The sequence below is a fragment of the Pelodiscus sinensis genome, chromosome 12, assembly GCF_049634645.1.
Source record: "Pelodiscus sinensis isolate JC-2024 chromosome 12, ASM4963464v1, whole genome shotgun sequence".
NCBI classification, from domain to species: domain Eukaryota; kingdom Metazoa; phylum Chordata; order Testudines; family Trionychidae; genus Pelodiscus; species Pelodiscus sinensis.
The window spans coordinates 21784984-21801318 of NC_134722.1; the positions used below are offsets into that span (position 1 = coordinate 21784984).

The 16335-nt window shown below is 41.3% G+C and overlaps 1 protein-coding gene across 1 annotated transcript in view; it reads left to right on the top strand.

Annotated features, from left to right (window-relative positions):
• The window catches only part of PEPD (peptidase D), a 257662-nt gene that overhangs the window by 89367 nt on the left and 151960 nt on the right, over positions 1-16335 (top strand). The window contains exons 8-9 of the mRNA XM_075940101.1: positions 7869-7944; positions 9629-9675. Coding sequence (XP_075796216.1) covers positions 7869-7944; positions 9629-9675 — 123 coding nt within the window. The remainder of the gene's footprint in view (positions 1-7868; positions 7945-9628; positions 9676-16335) is intronic.

Sequence of the window (16335 nt, forward strand, 5' to 3'; positions counted from 1 at the left end):
TGGGGCTGAGTGAGTGGGGGGAGTGAATGAGAAATGAAGCCTGTGGCGGGGAGGGGGGTCTCCTTTGAGGGGCACTGGCCCAAGAGGCAGCACTGGATGATGCTGGGTGGGTGAGAAATTAATCCAAGGTGGGGTGGGGAGGAATCCCTCAAATCTAGGCACTGGTCCTGGGTTTGATACTGGATGATCCTGGGGGCGGAGGGTGAGAGATGCAGTCCATGGGAGGGGCAGCTGGTCAAGGGGGTGGTGCTGGAGGAGGGACTATAGAGGTGCCAACAGGCTTAGGTAGTTGACTCATAGTTTCCTCAAAAAAGATCGGAGAAGAGTTTGAGGTGTCACCCTGAAATCTCTCAGATTCAGTAGGGCCAGCACCATTGATTGACGCACCCCTATACTCTGCTCTTAGATGAGAATTTGCAGACCCTACTTCCCTACCAAAAAAACATTAGCGTCTACAAGGATAATTAGCAAAAATACCATCTGATAGGAAGCAAAACATTGCACTATTGAAGAGGGGCCTCCATATGCTTCCAGCAATGGTGGGGAAACAAGCGATGGTGATTTGAGGGCTCTCCCTTCCACTGTGCTTTTAATGGCTTCAAGACTCATGACATGGGAAGAAAACAGAGACATAGTTTCTGTTGTGACTTTTGTATCTAAGTTTGCCAAGTCAAATAGCTCTGATTCTCAACATGGCAATGCCTCTTTTCTGAGTCAGAGATTTGCTTTATGCAGTAGTAGAAAAGCATGGGAGTCTGCCATAATGGCCAGATGTCAGGCACTGGCAGCTGCAGTGTGGCTGGAGGTTGTCAGGACCAGCGTCTGTTTTTCTGAATTTTATTCCTCCGGTTTCCCAGGCAATGCCAGGTAAGTCCAGCTAGTCTAATATATGAAGGAGAATGTTTGTGCGCTAATAATTTGGACACTGTAAGAGCTACCGCAACCAAACTTTGCATGGGATAACCTTTCATCTAGGAGAAGGTTTTAAGGTACTTTTGGACCCGATCGGGGTCCTGCCCTGCCCCCCACGTCACCTGTGGCCCCGGATGTGAACTGGGTAGCCCCTCCCACGTGTAGCCTCCTGGGACTCGCCCCCTCCCACCCGCAAGGTTACATAACCAACCCTCTTCCCCTCCCCCACCGGCATGCTGTGCCCCCACCTCCATGTGCACAATGGATCGGGCACCCGCCCTGCCCCCCGCGGCACCTGCAGCCCCGGGCGTGAGCTGGGGCGCCCCTCCCATGTGTAACCTCCCCTCCACCTGGGGTTACTCCCCACCTGACCACCCCCCCCTTCTCTGGAAACCAAAGCTGGCCAGCGTTTCTGCTCAACTCGCTGGGCTTATCCGAGCAGAAAGAATCCGTGTGCCTGCTGCAGCGCAGGGTGGAGGGGCAGGGTTAAACCCTTGATGTGTTACACTGCCGTGAAGCCAGACAGCTACTGTTCATAGTGTAAGTGGGGCTCTTCTGGGTCTGGTACCAGCCTTTGGGGTTAGATGTGAGCTCTGAGCTTTTGCTTGCCAAGGCAGGGCAGGTGGATTCCTGAGCCAACCTTGCAAAGAGAAGTCCCCTTGCTACTGGCCGCACGACTGTGTATTGTTCTCCTGGGGGCTGGCTGCTCAGTCCTGGTGGGAGGAGAGTCCTGCTGTGGGCCAGGAGCCATCAGCCCCCAGGGTCTGTGGCTCTGGGGGTCTCCCGGCTCAGGGTCCCCTCCTTTTCTAAATTTTGTTCCTCTGGTTTCCCGAGCAACGCCGGGTAGGTCCAGCTTGTTTACAATATTTATAGTTTATTAATAAGATTAGCACAGTCACACACACCTCAATTTCATAAGACAGGGAATGTACATTCATATTTCCTTACCATATACTTACATCATTCCTTCTAGAACAATCTTAGGTGTTAGCCCATCATCTTTCTCATTACCTTCACCTTCCCCATCGTCATCAGGGGCCATCATTCTGGCCCTTCCAAGGACTACATCTTCTCCTCTCCATCGACCCTTGGCTGGGGTCCCACTTATATACCAAGTGACACTCATGATAACATGTTTTATGCATACAGGCAGTCGCCGGGTTACATACAAGATAGGGACTGTAGGTTTGTACTTAAGTTGAATTTGTACTTAAGTCAGAACTGGCGTCCAGATTCAGCCGCTGCTGAAACTGACCAGCGGCTGACTACAGGAAGGCCGAGGCAGAGTATCTCTGCCCCGGGCTTCCTGGAATCAGCCGCTGATCAGTTTCAACAGCAGCTGAATCTGGACGCCTGGGACAGGGCAGCTGGGGCGCTGCCGGGTAGGTCCCCGCAGCGCCGCACCTCAGCACTGCGGGGACCAACCCGGCAGCACCCCAGCTGCTCTACCCCAGGTGTCCCCAAGTCAGCTGCTGCTGAAACTGAGGGTATTGTCCTAATTCAGCCGCTGCTCGTCAGTTTCAGCAGTGGCTGAATCTGGACGCCTGGGACAGAGCAGCTGGGGTGCTGCTGGGTTGGTCCAGTAGCGCCGAGGAGCGGCGCTACTGGACCAACCCAGCAACTAGCTGCGCCCCTTCCCCCCCAGCAGACCATGGAGACGCGGGCGGTGGGACCGAGACGCGCCGCGGTCCTGCCGCCCGTGTCCTCCGCGGGTTTGCTCCGCGTCTCCCTGGTCTGAGAGATGTGGAGCAGCTTTTCTCGCCTCGGAGGATGCGGGCGGCGGGACCGCGGCGCGTCTGTGCGGTCCCGCCGCCCGCATCCTCTGGGGCGAGAAAAGCCCCGTTCGTAAGTATGGATCCGACATAAGTCGGATCCGCGTAACTCGGGGACTGCTGTATTCAACAGTGGGTGTTTCTAATGCTGAAATATTCTTTTCCTATTGGTCAATATATCATTGCTCTTAACTTCTTATCATAGACATCAATTTGTTGTCATGGGTCTTTGTGATTATCTATTGCAACCTCTGTCCTAATTGCTTAACTCAGCCTGAACCAATTATTTGGGACTTATATTTAATAGCACATCTTCTGAGTCTGAGGGTATTGTTCCCGCCATCCTGTGAGAGGTCCAGACCTAAGTTCCCCTTTTTCAGGTCCGGGAAACCATAAATAAGTTATGACCAGAATCTGGGTGAGACGGTGTCCCAACCACAGAAGTCTGTAAACCTCAGCTCCTGCTGATCTTGCAAACAGCCTGTTGCAGCGTGGACAAAAGATAAACTATAACCCCGTATTACATGACCTGGACTGTGAGCTTATATATGTTCTCTCATTCAGGTGTAAGCCTGTTCTTTAATTGATTGTAATGCAGACAGGGCACTCATTGGAAAGGGAATTCAGAGGCTGTACCATCTTGTTATACTCTAGAGCAGGAGCCACTGCACTGCAGGGGAACCCGACTCACCAGGCAGCTTAGGACTGGGCTGTACTGTAACCAGGTGGGTTAATGGCAAAGCCCTCCCCCAAGTTGTTGAATGCTGCTGTGTTAGTATTAGCGTCCTTCACAAACTTGGGCAGACATAAGGCCTAGTGTACTACACCTGAACCCAGACATCAGTCAAGGTAACACAAAGGGCCTATGGGAATGTTGAGGACAGCTTTTCAAAGCAATACAGCTTTTAACTATTACCGAATTAATCTAAATTAACACACATATATTTTTAGCATGATAGGAAAGTAACTTGATAGGCTACACTGGACAGTTGCATTGCCTTCAGTCTCCCCTCGTGGCAATTGAAAGCAGCACTTGTGTAGTACAGAGGTCCTTGTGATGTATTTAAATACCTAGACGCAAGCATGGTAAATGTCACAGTAACGCCTATACATAAAAATAATACTAAATATGATCTCTCTTATGCCAAAGACAACAGAAAAGTTATTTTGTAAAGCAGAGCACAAAGTTTTAGATAAATGTCTTGACAATGAAGCTTTGTAATCTGTCCAGGTACAGAGGGCAGTTGAGCAGTTAGTAATTTTGTTAGGAACTGATCTCAGTAGAGATTTGACATTAAACTATGAAATAAATTATTTGTGAGGCACTTACAGATATATACTGTATATTGAAAGCAATAAAAAGGCAGTCGCAAACAGGTCTTAAATTGTCCTACCAGCACCTGTGCTACTCCAAAGAACACTATCAGAAATCTATAAACTGTTACTTCCTCAATCTAACAAGAATATAGTTAAGCTGCTATTCCATGTGTCATCTTCAAAATAGAGCAATTTTAACTCCTTACCCATACTTGAAATGGAAGTATTTTATACCATTCTTCTCTGGTTTTACACCCGCTCTGAAACACTATTTTTGAATGTTTTATTCCAATGTTAACATTCTCATTGTGCTTAATAATTATTTTGTGTTATTTCCTAAATTATCAAGAAAAATCTAATCTATCACATTTACTATGTTTCTGTTTATAATAGAATTTCAATCTGTATCAGTAGTTCTATGAAGCTGTCTTGACTGTCATCAATAAATGTTATTTGTGAATGAAATGCTCTCTGTTCCACCATCTCAAATAATTCTTGACGTGCAGTCAAATCTGTGAAGATCGTCTCTGTCACAGAGACAAGGGTCTGTTGGATGAATATCCAATTTAGTTTGTTTAGTGTGGAAAAGAGAAGACTGAAATGGGAAATAACTTTCAAGTATCTATAAAGTTATCATCATGAGGAGGGAGAAGAATTGTTCTTAATAATTATATTAATAATTGTTCCTCTGATAGGGAGTTTTTTCCAAGGTCCAACGTACATTTCCGTTGCTGCAATTTAAGCCCATTGCTTCTTGTCCTGTCAGGGTAGTTAACTGCTATAGTAAATTGCCTAGGGAGATTGTGGAATCTCCATCACTGGAGATTTTTAAGAGCAGGTTTGACAAACACCTGTCAGAGATGCTCTAGATCAGTGTTTCTCAACCAGTGGTATGAGTATCCTTGAGGGTACTCAAGAGAAGTCTGGGGGGTACGTCAACGCAACTGAAATTTGGAGAAAACTGAATTTTAAAGTTACAGCGCTTTATTATTTTTGTACTTTTTACACCCAAAAATTTAATCGTCCATCTAGCTACAATTAAGTTGTTTAAACAGATGTGTTGCAATGGTAGAAAAAAAATTGTGTGTCTGAAAACTGTAGGTACTGGGGGTACTTATAATTATTTTTTGAAAGGGGGTACTTTATAAAAAAAAGGTTGAGAAACACTGGCCTAGATGGTTCTTGGTCCTGCCGTGCATACACTTGATGATCTCTCAAAATTCCTTACAGTTCTATGATTCTGTGAATTACTGAATTTAATTAAAAACATGGAAACACAAATATTAGGTGTGGCAGTATTAAATTTTAATTTTAGAAAATTTCTTACATACAAGACTAATTACTTTTAAACATTTTTTAAAAACTTTTACCGACTTACATTTTTAAAGATTCGGGAAATTATTGGGGAGCAGGATGTATTTAATACCGGTAGACACTGAAATTAAAAAAGTTAATGTTTTATAGGCTTTAAAACAGATACCATCAACATATAAAAATATACAAATTAAATATCCTTAAATCAATAAATCATACCTGTTCTGAAATATATTTTATTGATTTGTAGGTGTACGGTAAAATTGATATTTACTGACATTTTCATTACACAATATAATCCTTCTAAGTTTACACATATTTTTAGATACTGTTGTTCCAAAATAGCATAAACATAGAAAGGTTAAAATAAAAAAGGTGTATGTGGATGACAATTTCAGTCCATCATTAAATTATAATTTAAAACTAATGCACAGTCTCAAGTTAAATTTGAAAACAAAACAAAATTTAAACATCTCCCAAAATTCAATAGATCTAGTTCTAATATGAGCAAGTGCTCCTTCCTTTGACCATTTAAAAATTCACTTTAAGGTTACTTTTGAAATGGACATATGAATGGTATGAAAACATGAAGTCCTAAATGCATAAGAAAGTTTTAATGTAACATTTGCAGTTATCTGCACAATGTAGATTGTAGATCATATCAAAGTGATTTTTTTGCTTAAAACATGCAATAGAAAGCACCATAAATAGACTATAATTAAATATGTATATATTGAACATAACACCAATAGTTAAAAAGGGTTCTAGAGGCAACCCTGGCAATAACAAACCAGTAAGTCTAACGTCAGTACTGGGCAAATTAGTTGAAACTATAATAAAAAATAAAATTGTCAGACACATAGAAGAACATAATTTGTTGGGAAAAAGTCAACATGGTTTCTTTAAAGGGAAATCATGTTTTACTAATCTGTTAGAGTTCTTTGAAGGGATTAACAAACATGTGGACAAGGGGGATCCAGTAGATATAGTATACTTAGATTTCCAGAAAGCCTTTGACAAGGTCCCTCACCAAAGGCTCTTGTGTAAATTAGGTTTTCATGGGATAAGAGGAAAGGTCCTTTCATGGATTGAGAACTGGTTAAAAGATAAGAAACAAAGGGTAGGAATAAATGGCAAATTTTCTGAATGGAGAGGTGTTCCCCAAGGGTCAGTGATGTTCCCCAAGGGTCAGTCTGAGGACCAATCCTGTTCAACTTATTCATAAATGATCTGGAGAAAGGGGTAATCAGTGAAGTGGTAAAGTTTGCGGATGATACTAAACCGTTCGAGATAGTCAAGACCAAAGCAGACTGTGAAGAACTTCAAAAAGATCTCACCAAACTGAGTGACTGGGCAACAAAATGGCAAATGAAATTTAATGTGGATAAATTAAAGAGGAGACTGAGGGAGGATATGATAGAGGTATATAAAATCATGAGTGGTGTGGAGAGGGTGAATAATGAAAAGTTATTTGCTTGTTCCCATAATATAAAAACTAGAGGACACCAAATGAAATTAATGGGTAGCAGGTTTAAAACTAATAAAAGAAAGTTCTTCTTCACACAGCACACAGTCATCCTCTGGAACTCATTGCCAGAGGAGTCTATGAAGGCTAGGACTATAACAGAGTTTAAAAAAGAGCTAGATAAATTCATGGAGGTTAGGTCCATAAAAGGCTAATAGCCAGTGGGTAAGGAATGGTGCCGCTGGCCTTTGTTGTCAAAGGCTGGAGAAGGAAGGCAGGAGACAAATTATTTGATCATTGTCTTTGGTCCACCCCCTCTGGGGCACTTGGCACTGGCCAATGTCGGCAGACAACATACTGGGCTAGATGGACCTTTGGTCTGACTCAGTATGGTCATTCTTATGGTCTTATGAATTAATCTCAAGAAGTTTTGAGAATCATAAGTATTTACGCACACTGTAGGATAGTATTGCTTGCAATAAGAATTCTGTCAGGAAACAAATACACAAAGAGATTGACCAGAGTGGCCTTAATTATTCTTTCTAATTGTTTTTGGAATCTTAGACGAATATCCTATTTGTTTTTGCTTTGCTATGCTGAAAATAACGTGGAATTTGGGTTGTGCTACATATAAGCACTTGGAACCATGGGAAATTCCATTATATAAAACATTTTTTTATTTTATTAAAAATAAATTACATGCACAAACGTTCTGCTTGAGATAGCATATGAGCTATGACTAAGAAAAAAGCAATACATATTTGTAGTTAATGTGTACTGTCAGGTTTAGAAAATGTTGATTGGGCAAAATTTATGCTCAATATTAAAAATAATGCAAATCTGTTTAAAATTCACATTACTTTCTTTGCAAGCTTGCTGTATTAATGAAAAATTAACTCCAACTAAACATTTTCATCTAAAAATGTTCCTTATGTCTTGTTACTTATTATAGCTTTTCACTTTAGATGCACATTTGATCTAATTCTATTGGAGGTTTACATATTATTTCACTTTTTTTAAAAATTTTACTTAGTCTGCTGGTTTGCATGAAAAATATCTAACATAACCGTGTATTCTTTTCTTTGAAGTCGTGTGTTTAAAACAGACATGGAGTTGGAAGTTCTACGATACACCAATAAAATATCCAGTGAAGCTCATAAAGAGGTAATAGACTCTTTACTGTTAATAATTTTTGCTCTTAGTATAACAGCAGTGTTCAGAAAATGTTCCAGTAACCCGAATTGCTCAGTAATGAAATAATGAAAGAGCTAATAGGAGAATAGTAGCCCTCTTATTATAGCCCAGTAATACACCTTACATTGTCCTTGATTTTGGCTCACTAGAGTGTCAGTGGAAGGTGACTTGTTTCCAATGTATGTAGTTACCATGTTCAGGAGAAGGCCAACAGGTTTCCGACCTGTTCCATTGTAGCTGTGCATAGTATGCGTAGTCCCGATTGATTGTAGCCGGAGACAGTCAGCAGTTGCTCTCCTGAAAGAGATTTCGTTGCCTTGGATGAGAATATTGATCAGCGCAGCAGAGGATGAGACTGTCAGATTGGGATGGGGCTAATGGCCAGTCTTGTTTGTTTGAAAGTCAGAAGGAATTTTAGCTCAAACCAATTGTTTCCGTTGAGATCTTTGGAAGTGAGTCTGTTTCAGTTGCTAACTTCAAGCAGCGGTGGACCAGCACTAAGACTTTCAGTCAAAGGCCGTTAATTGTTGACATTTTTATACTACAATAGCATGTGAATTTCTGCTGTGAGGAGACAAATCAGTGAAGGAGTCCAGTGGAACCTGTCACCCCATGGTCTTGCTTCCTTTCTGGGTTCTTCATTTAATTCATTTGCACCCAGGAGTGTTAGCATAATGTTCCCCCTCTAGGAGTTATATTTGGCCCTTCCAGGCTGAAATCCTTTCCCATTTCCCTTACGTTAGGTTTTTAACTCCTCCCCTCTCTGCTGCCCTGTTCCCTCTGATCATGCCCACCTAGGCCCCATGACTTCTCTGATGATACTTTCCCATACGTCTTTTCCTAGCCCCAATCCCTTAGCCCAAATGTCTTTTGTCCTTAGGACAGAGTCTCCAAAGTGCTCCTTCCTGGACCTGTTGTTGGCCCCAGGAGGCTTCCTTAGACCACAAATACAATAGCTGGTCACAGAAGAGCCTCCTTTTAGGTTTCTCCTCATCCTACAGTCCATCTCTGACCTATGAGCAGTCCTTGTTAATTCTCAGCAGGTGATTCAAGCACCTGATGTTCATCCTCTTTTTAACAAGTCTCTTCTTTTTTGAGATTTTTTTTCTTCAGCAGCTGTGTAAAACCTTCATAATAATGGCAAGAGGCTATAAAAGAAACTGCTTAAAATAAAATACCTCATGTCTTAGTTTTTCTCCCCATAAAAGAGATTCCATGTCTGGATTTTGTTATCTGAAACTATGTGCCAACTTCAGTAATTTTCTTCAGTGACTATGTATTTTATTAATTTTAAAAAATAAGTTCCATATTTCATTTCCCTCCAAGTTTTACAAATGTGAAATCCTTTTTGTACCAATTCCAATAGAGCTTTCAGAATTAAGCTTTGACTTGGTGGTATTTTGATTATCCATGTCACTTTATTCAGGTATACTTAAAACTACTGAGTATATTGCATCTATTCATAATAATTAAAATAATGGAGATTGATTGCTAACCTGATTCTTTATATATTTCTAAATATATTTTAATATAGATGCATAGGTGTATGATGTATATAATGTATTTTTAAAGTTCCTTTATAATCAGTCATAAGTAATATTATCTTAATATACCTTTTTACTAAGAATATTCCATGTTAATATGTATCCCCTAGGTAATGAAGGCAGTAAAAGTGGGTATGAAAGAATATGAGATGGAGAGGTAAGCGCTCGTTTTGCATTTATGATAAAAATAGACAAAAATATTTATTTATGGTAACAGTAAAAGCAACAATTGAGGCAAAGCAGTAACATAGATTGAAGGGAGTTTGTTTCAAGATTGTGTTTGAAGTATTTTTATTATTTACAGGAGACATTTTGTCAGTTTCAGCCTGTCTTTGATGATAGCTGATTGTCTTTGGATATGACTTAGTATAATTCTGTTCTTAGACTTTCTGTAGTTTATAGCAACTTTACAAAATATCCATTGTTACTGCTTGAATATATCCAATACAAGTTTTAGGGGGAAACATTTCCATTATGTCTGTTATGTTTACAGGGCTACATTTGAGGTGCTCATAAAATGTTCTGAGGTGTTTAGTTACATTTCAGCTACAATTAGAAGCAGCATTACTTACCCTCTGAGCTCCACTGTGCTTGACCTGTGGTATGAGCCTTTCAGGCTTTCATTAGCTAGTGGGTATTATCACATTTCTTGAGACATATCATTTGGAGTGCTGTGTATTCAGTAATAACATGTACATTATTTCAGTCCTTTGACTTTGCCTGAAACCAGAATGAAATGTATCATATAGTATACTAGGATTAATGCAGCAAATGAAATCTGAAGCTAGAACGCAAAAGCGTTTTCCAAACCACTGAAAGAAAAGATGAAATGGAAATGGGAACATTTTAGGTTACTTCCAGGCTTACAGTACTGTGGAGTCATTTAAACAAGGGATTGACTTCTGTTAATTGAATAGAGTAGTGGCATGTCTAAATCAACTTCTTTATCAAAAGTTTCATCTTTATAAAAATATTCATAGTAGCAATAATATTTCGTATTTACACATCATCTTCTATCTTAAGAATAGAATTGTCAGACACATAGATGAACATAATTTGTTGGGGAAAACTCAACATGGTTTTGGTAAAGGGAAATCATGCCTTACTATTCTACTAGAGTTCTTTGAAGGGGGTCAACAAACGTGGATCCATCAGATATAGTGTACTTAGATTTCCAGAAAGCCTTTGACAAAGTCCCTCACCAAAGGCTCTTAAGTAAGTTGTCATGAGATAAGAGGGAAGGTTCTCTCATGGACTGATAACTGGTTAAAACACAGGAAACAAAGGGTAGGAATAAAAGATCAGTTTTCAGAATGGAGAGATCTAACTAGTGGTGTCCCCCAGGGGTCTGTACTGGGACCAGTTCTATTCAACCTATTTATAAATGATCTGGAGAAAGGGATAAACAGTGAAATAGAAACATTTACATATGACACTAAACTGCTGAAGATACTTAACACTAAAGCAGACTGTGAAGAATTTCAAAAAGAACTCACAAAAGTAGGTGTTTGGCCAACAAAAAGGCAAATGAAATTTAATGTTGATAAATGTAAAGTAATGGACATTGGAAAAAATATTCTCAACTATACATACAAGGTGATGGGGATTAATTTAGCTACAGCTACTGAAGAGAGAGATCTTGGAGTCATTGTGAAAAATGCTCTGAAAACATCCACTCAATGTGCAGCAGCAGTCAAAAAAGCAAACAATGTTAGGAATCATTTAAAAAGAAATAGCGAATAAGACAGAGAGCATCTTATTGCTTCTATATAAAACCATGGTATGCCCACATCTTGAATACTGCATACAGATGTGGTCGCCTCATCTCAAAAAAGATATATTGGCATTGGAAAAGGTTCAGAAAAGGGCAACAAAAATTAGTAGTAGTTTGGAACAGGTGCCATATGAAGAAAGATTAAAAAGACTGGGACTTTTCAGCTTAGAAAAGAGGAGACTAAGACGGTTATGACACAGGTCTATAAAATCGTAGAATCATAGAACACTAGAACTGGAAGGGACCTTGAGAGGTCATAGAGTCCAGTCCCCTGCCCTCACAGCAGGACCCAGTACCCTCTAGACCAGCGGTCCCCAATCTTTTCCAGATGGGGACCCATTTTGACAATTAAGGAAGACTTGGTGAGCCAGGGCAATTCAAAAAATGTGTAAATGGCTCCTTAAGAGCTACCTGGAGATACACCTGACGACCCTTTTGAAATGTAATGGTGATCCATATTTGGGGAACTCTGCTCTAGACCAACCCTGATAGATGTCTATCCAACCTGCTCTTAAATATCTCCAGAGATGAAGATTCCACAACCTTCTAGGCAACTTATTCCAGTGTTTAACCACCCTGACAGTTAGGAAGTTTTTCTTCATGTCCAGCCTGCTGCAGTTTAAGCCATTGCTTTTTGTGCTATCCTCAGAGGCCAAGGATAACAATTTTTCTCCCTCCACTCCTTGACGCCTTTTTAGATACCTGAAAACAGCTATCATGTCCCCTCTCAGTCTTCTCCTTTCCAAACTAAAGCCAAATTCTTTCAGTCTTCCTTAATAGGTCCTGTTCTCTATAAATTTAGTCATTCTTGTTGCTCTTCTCTGAACTTCCTCCCGTTTCTCCACATCTTTCTTGAAATGTGGTGCCCAGAACTGGACACAGTGGTCCAACTGAGGCCTAATCAGTGCAGAGTAGAGCGGAAGAATGACTTCTTGTGACTTGTTCACAACACTCCTGTTAATGCATTCCAGAATCATGTTTGCTTTTTTGGCAATAGCATCACACTGTTGGCTGATATTTAGCTTATCATAGAACCATAGAGCTGGAAAAGACCTCAGAAGGTCATCAAGTCCAGCCCCCTGCTCTAGGCAGGACCAATCCCAACTAAATCAACCCAGCTAGGGCTTTGTCAAGCCGAGACTTAAACACCGCTAGGGATGGAGTCTCCACTACTACCCTAGGTAACCCATTCCAGTGCTTCACCACTCTCCTAGTGAAATCGTTTTTCCTAATATCCAACCTGGACCTCTCCCACCACAACTTGGGACCATTGTTCCTTGTTCTGCCATCTCTCACTACTGAGAACAGCCTTTCTCCATCCTTTTTGGAACCTTCCTTCAGGAAGTTGAAGGTTGCTATCAACCCCCCCCCCCCTTCACTTTTCGCTTCTGCAAACTAAACAGACCCAATTCCCTCAGCCTCTCTTCATAGGTCAGATGCTCCAGCCCCCTAATCATTTTGGTTGCCCTCCGCTGGACCCTCTCCAATGCGTCCACATCCTTTTTGTAGTTTGGAGTCCAAAACTGGACACAATACTCCAGATGTAGCCTCACCAGAGCCGAATAAAGGGGAATAATGACATCTCTGGATCTGCTGGCAGTGCTTCTCTTAATGCAACCTAATATGCCATTAGCCTTCTTGGTTACAAGGGCACACTGTTGACTTAGATCCAGCTTCTTATCTACTGTGACCCCCAGGTCCTTTTCTGCAGAACTACTACTTAGCTGGTAGGTCCCCAGCCTGTAACAATGTTTGGGATTCTTCCATCCCAAGTGCAGGACTCTGCACTTGTCCTTGTTGAACCTCATCAGATTTCTTGTGGCCCAGTCCTCCAATTTGTCTAAGTCACTCTGGACCCTATCTCTGCCCTCCAGCATATTTACCTCTCCCCCTAGCTTAGTGTCATCTGCAAACTTGCTGAGGGTGGACTCCATCCTCTCATCCAGGTCATTAATAAAGATATTGAACAAAACCGGTCCTAGAACAGAACCTGGGGGCGCTCCACTAGAAACCAACTGCCATCCTGACATGGAGCCTTTGATCACTACCCGCTGGGTCTGGCCTTCTAGCCATCTTTTTATCCATCTTACCGTCCATTTATCCAATCCACATTCCCTTAACTTGCTGGCAAGAATATTGTGGGAGACGGTATCAAAAGCCTTGCTAAAGTCAAGGTATATCACATCCACTGACTTTCCCATGTCTACAGAGCCAGTTTACCTCATCATAGAAGCTAATCAGATTGGTCAGGCATGACTTGCCCTTTGTGAATCCTTGCTGACTATTCTAATCACTTTCTTCTCTTCCAAGTGCCTCAAAATAGATTCCTGAAGGATCCCTTCCATGATTTTTCCAGGAACCGAGATAAGACTGACCGGCCTATAGTTCCCTGGATCGTCCTTCTTCCTTTTTTTGAAGATGGGCACTACATTTGCCTTTTTCCAATCTTCTGGGATCTCTCCCGATCTCCACGAATTTTCAAAGATAATGGCCAAAGGCTCCTCAGTGACATTTGCCAACTCCCTCAGTACCCTCAGATGCATTAAGTCCGGTCCCATGGATTTGTGTACATTTAGCTTTTCTAAATAGTTCCTAATCTGTTCTTTACCCATCTTTGGCTGTCCATCTTCATCTCATCTTGCATCACTTAGCACATTAGTCTGGGAGCCGACCTTGTCCGTGAATACAGAGGCAAAGAAAGCATTGAGTACTTCAGCTTTCCCCACATCATCTGTCACTAGGTTACCTCCTTCATCCAGTAGGGGCCGCACACCCTCTCTAATCACCTTCTTCTTGTTAACATGCCTGTAGAAACCTTTCTTGTTATCCTTCACATCCTTAGCCAATCGCAATTCCATTTGCGCTTTCGCCTTCCTGATAACCCCCCAGAATTCTCGAGCTATACATTTATATCCCTCCCTGGTCAGCTGTCCAAGTTTCCACTTTTTGTAAGCTTTCTTTTTGTGCTTATGTTCACCAAGGATTTCCCCTGTAAGCCAATCCGGTCTCCTACCATGTTTGCCTCTCTTGCTACGCATCGGGATGGTTTCTGTGCCTTCAATAAGGCTTCTTTAAAATACTGTCAGCTGTCCTGGACTCCTTTCCCCTTCATTTTAGCATCCCATGGGATTCTACCCATCAGGTGTCAGAGGGAGTCAAAATCTGCTTTTCTGTAGTCCAAGGTGTGTATTTTACTACTCTCTTTTCTTCCTTTGGTCAGGATCCCGAAATCTCATGATCACTGCTTCCCAGGTTGTCACCCACCTCTACTTCCCCTATTAGTTCCTCCCTGTTTGTGAGCAGAAGGTCAAGCTGTGCACAGCCCCTGGTCAGATCCTTCAGCACTTGTACCAAGAAGTTATCCCCAACATTCTCCAAAAACTTCCTGGATTGCCTGTGTACTGCCGTATTGGTTTCCCAACAGATGCTAGAGTGATTAAAGTCCCGCACGAGAACCAGGGCCTGCAGTCTGGAAGCTTCTCTCAGTTGTCCGAAGAAAGCCTCATCTACCTCATCCACCTGATTCAGTAGACACCAACCACAACATCTCTGCTGTTGTTTGCACCTCTAAACTTAACCCATAGACTCTCAAGAGGTTTTTCTCCCTCTATATACTGGAGTTCAGAGCAATCATAGTGTTCTCTTATGTATAGTGCACCACCTCCTCCTTTTCTCTCCTGCCTGTTCTTTCTGAACAGTCTATACCCTTCCATGACAGCGCTCCAGTCATGCGAGTCATCCCACCAAGTCTCTGTTATTCCAATTAAATCATATTTCTTGGATTGGGTCCACTATGACCCCTAGATCTCTTTCTGTAGTACTCCTTCCTAGACAATAGTTTCTCATTCTGTATGTGTGAAACGGATTGTTTCTTCCTTAGTGGAGTACTTTTCATTTGTCATTATTAAACTTCATCTATCATGACTGGTGTGGAAAAAGTAAATACGGAAAAATTATTTACTTGTTCCCAAAACATAAGAACTAGGGGTCACCAAATTAAATTAATAGGTAGCAGGTTTAAAACAAAGAAATGAAGGGATTGCTTGATCATTAACTGTTTTGTTCACTTCTTCTGGGGCATCTGGCATTGGCCACTGTCAGAAACAGGATACTGGGCTAGATGGACCTTTGGTCTTATGTTCTTCAGAGTATTTACCAATTGTAAGATATTTTGCAGACGTGTCTTTCTTGAGAGTTGTCTGCAGATACCAGAATTACTTGTATTTTGTTATACTGCATAAGTCAATTGCTGGTCATAATAAGTAAGATTGAGAGAAGCTGATATTTGATATCCCTCGATGATGCCAGGATTTCACCTTAGCATCTTTAATCATTATGATCTCGGTGATGAGGGATTCAAATACACACTCATATGCCAAGGCAGAGCCTCTCATTTCTCACTTTTCTCTGTAGCTAGCTTCTCACATTCATTGCCATTTTCAACAGATTACTTGCTGCTGATAAAAAGTGATGTAGGCAGCTTCCTATTAAACCATTTTAAGGTTACCTTCTGGTCTTCCATTTTGATACATTAGACTTTTTGAAAGAGGTTGAGGTCATTCTGTGATAAAAGAGGTCTCCGTGGCCTATTTGTATAGTCGGCTTTTATGTTATCACACTGGATATTGCTACAGCTACAGTTAGAATTAGAGCTTCCACTATTATGCAGAATATCCTACATGCTTCAGCTTTCATCATCTGATCACTATGCCAAAAAGAAGAAAATGAATAATTTAAAGAAAGTTCAGAACCCTTTTGTGTAAGAGGCGTGTCAGTAAAGTACAAGGAAATATAATTTTAGAAACAACCCATGAGATTACTCAGAATGCATGCAAATATTCCAGCTAATGTAGTCAAATATGAGCAATGTCAAAGAATTTTTAAAATGTGTATAGGAAGATACCAAAAAGCTACATAGTGGCCTTTTAAGCAGTTGATTCTGTTTTTCAGGAGACATGCAGCTTTTCCCTTGTAATTTACTCAGAAATATATAGTTTAGTCAATAGCACAGATTCATTCCCATGTAGGCTAAGCAGATCAAAT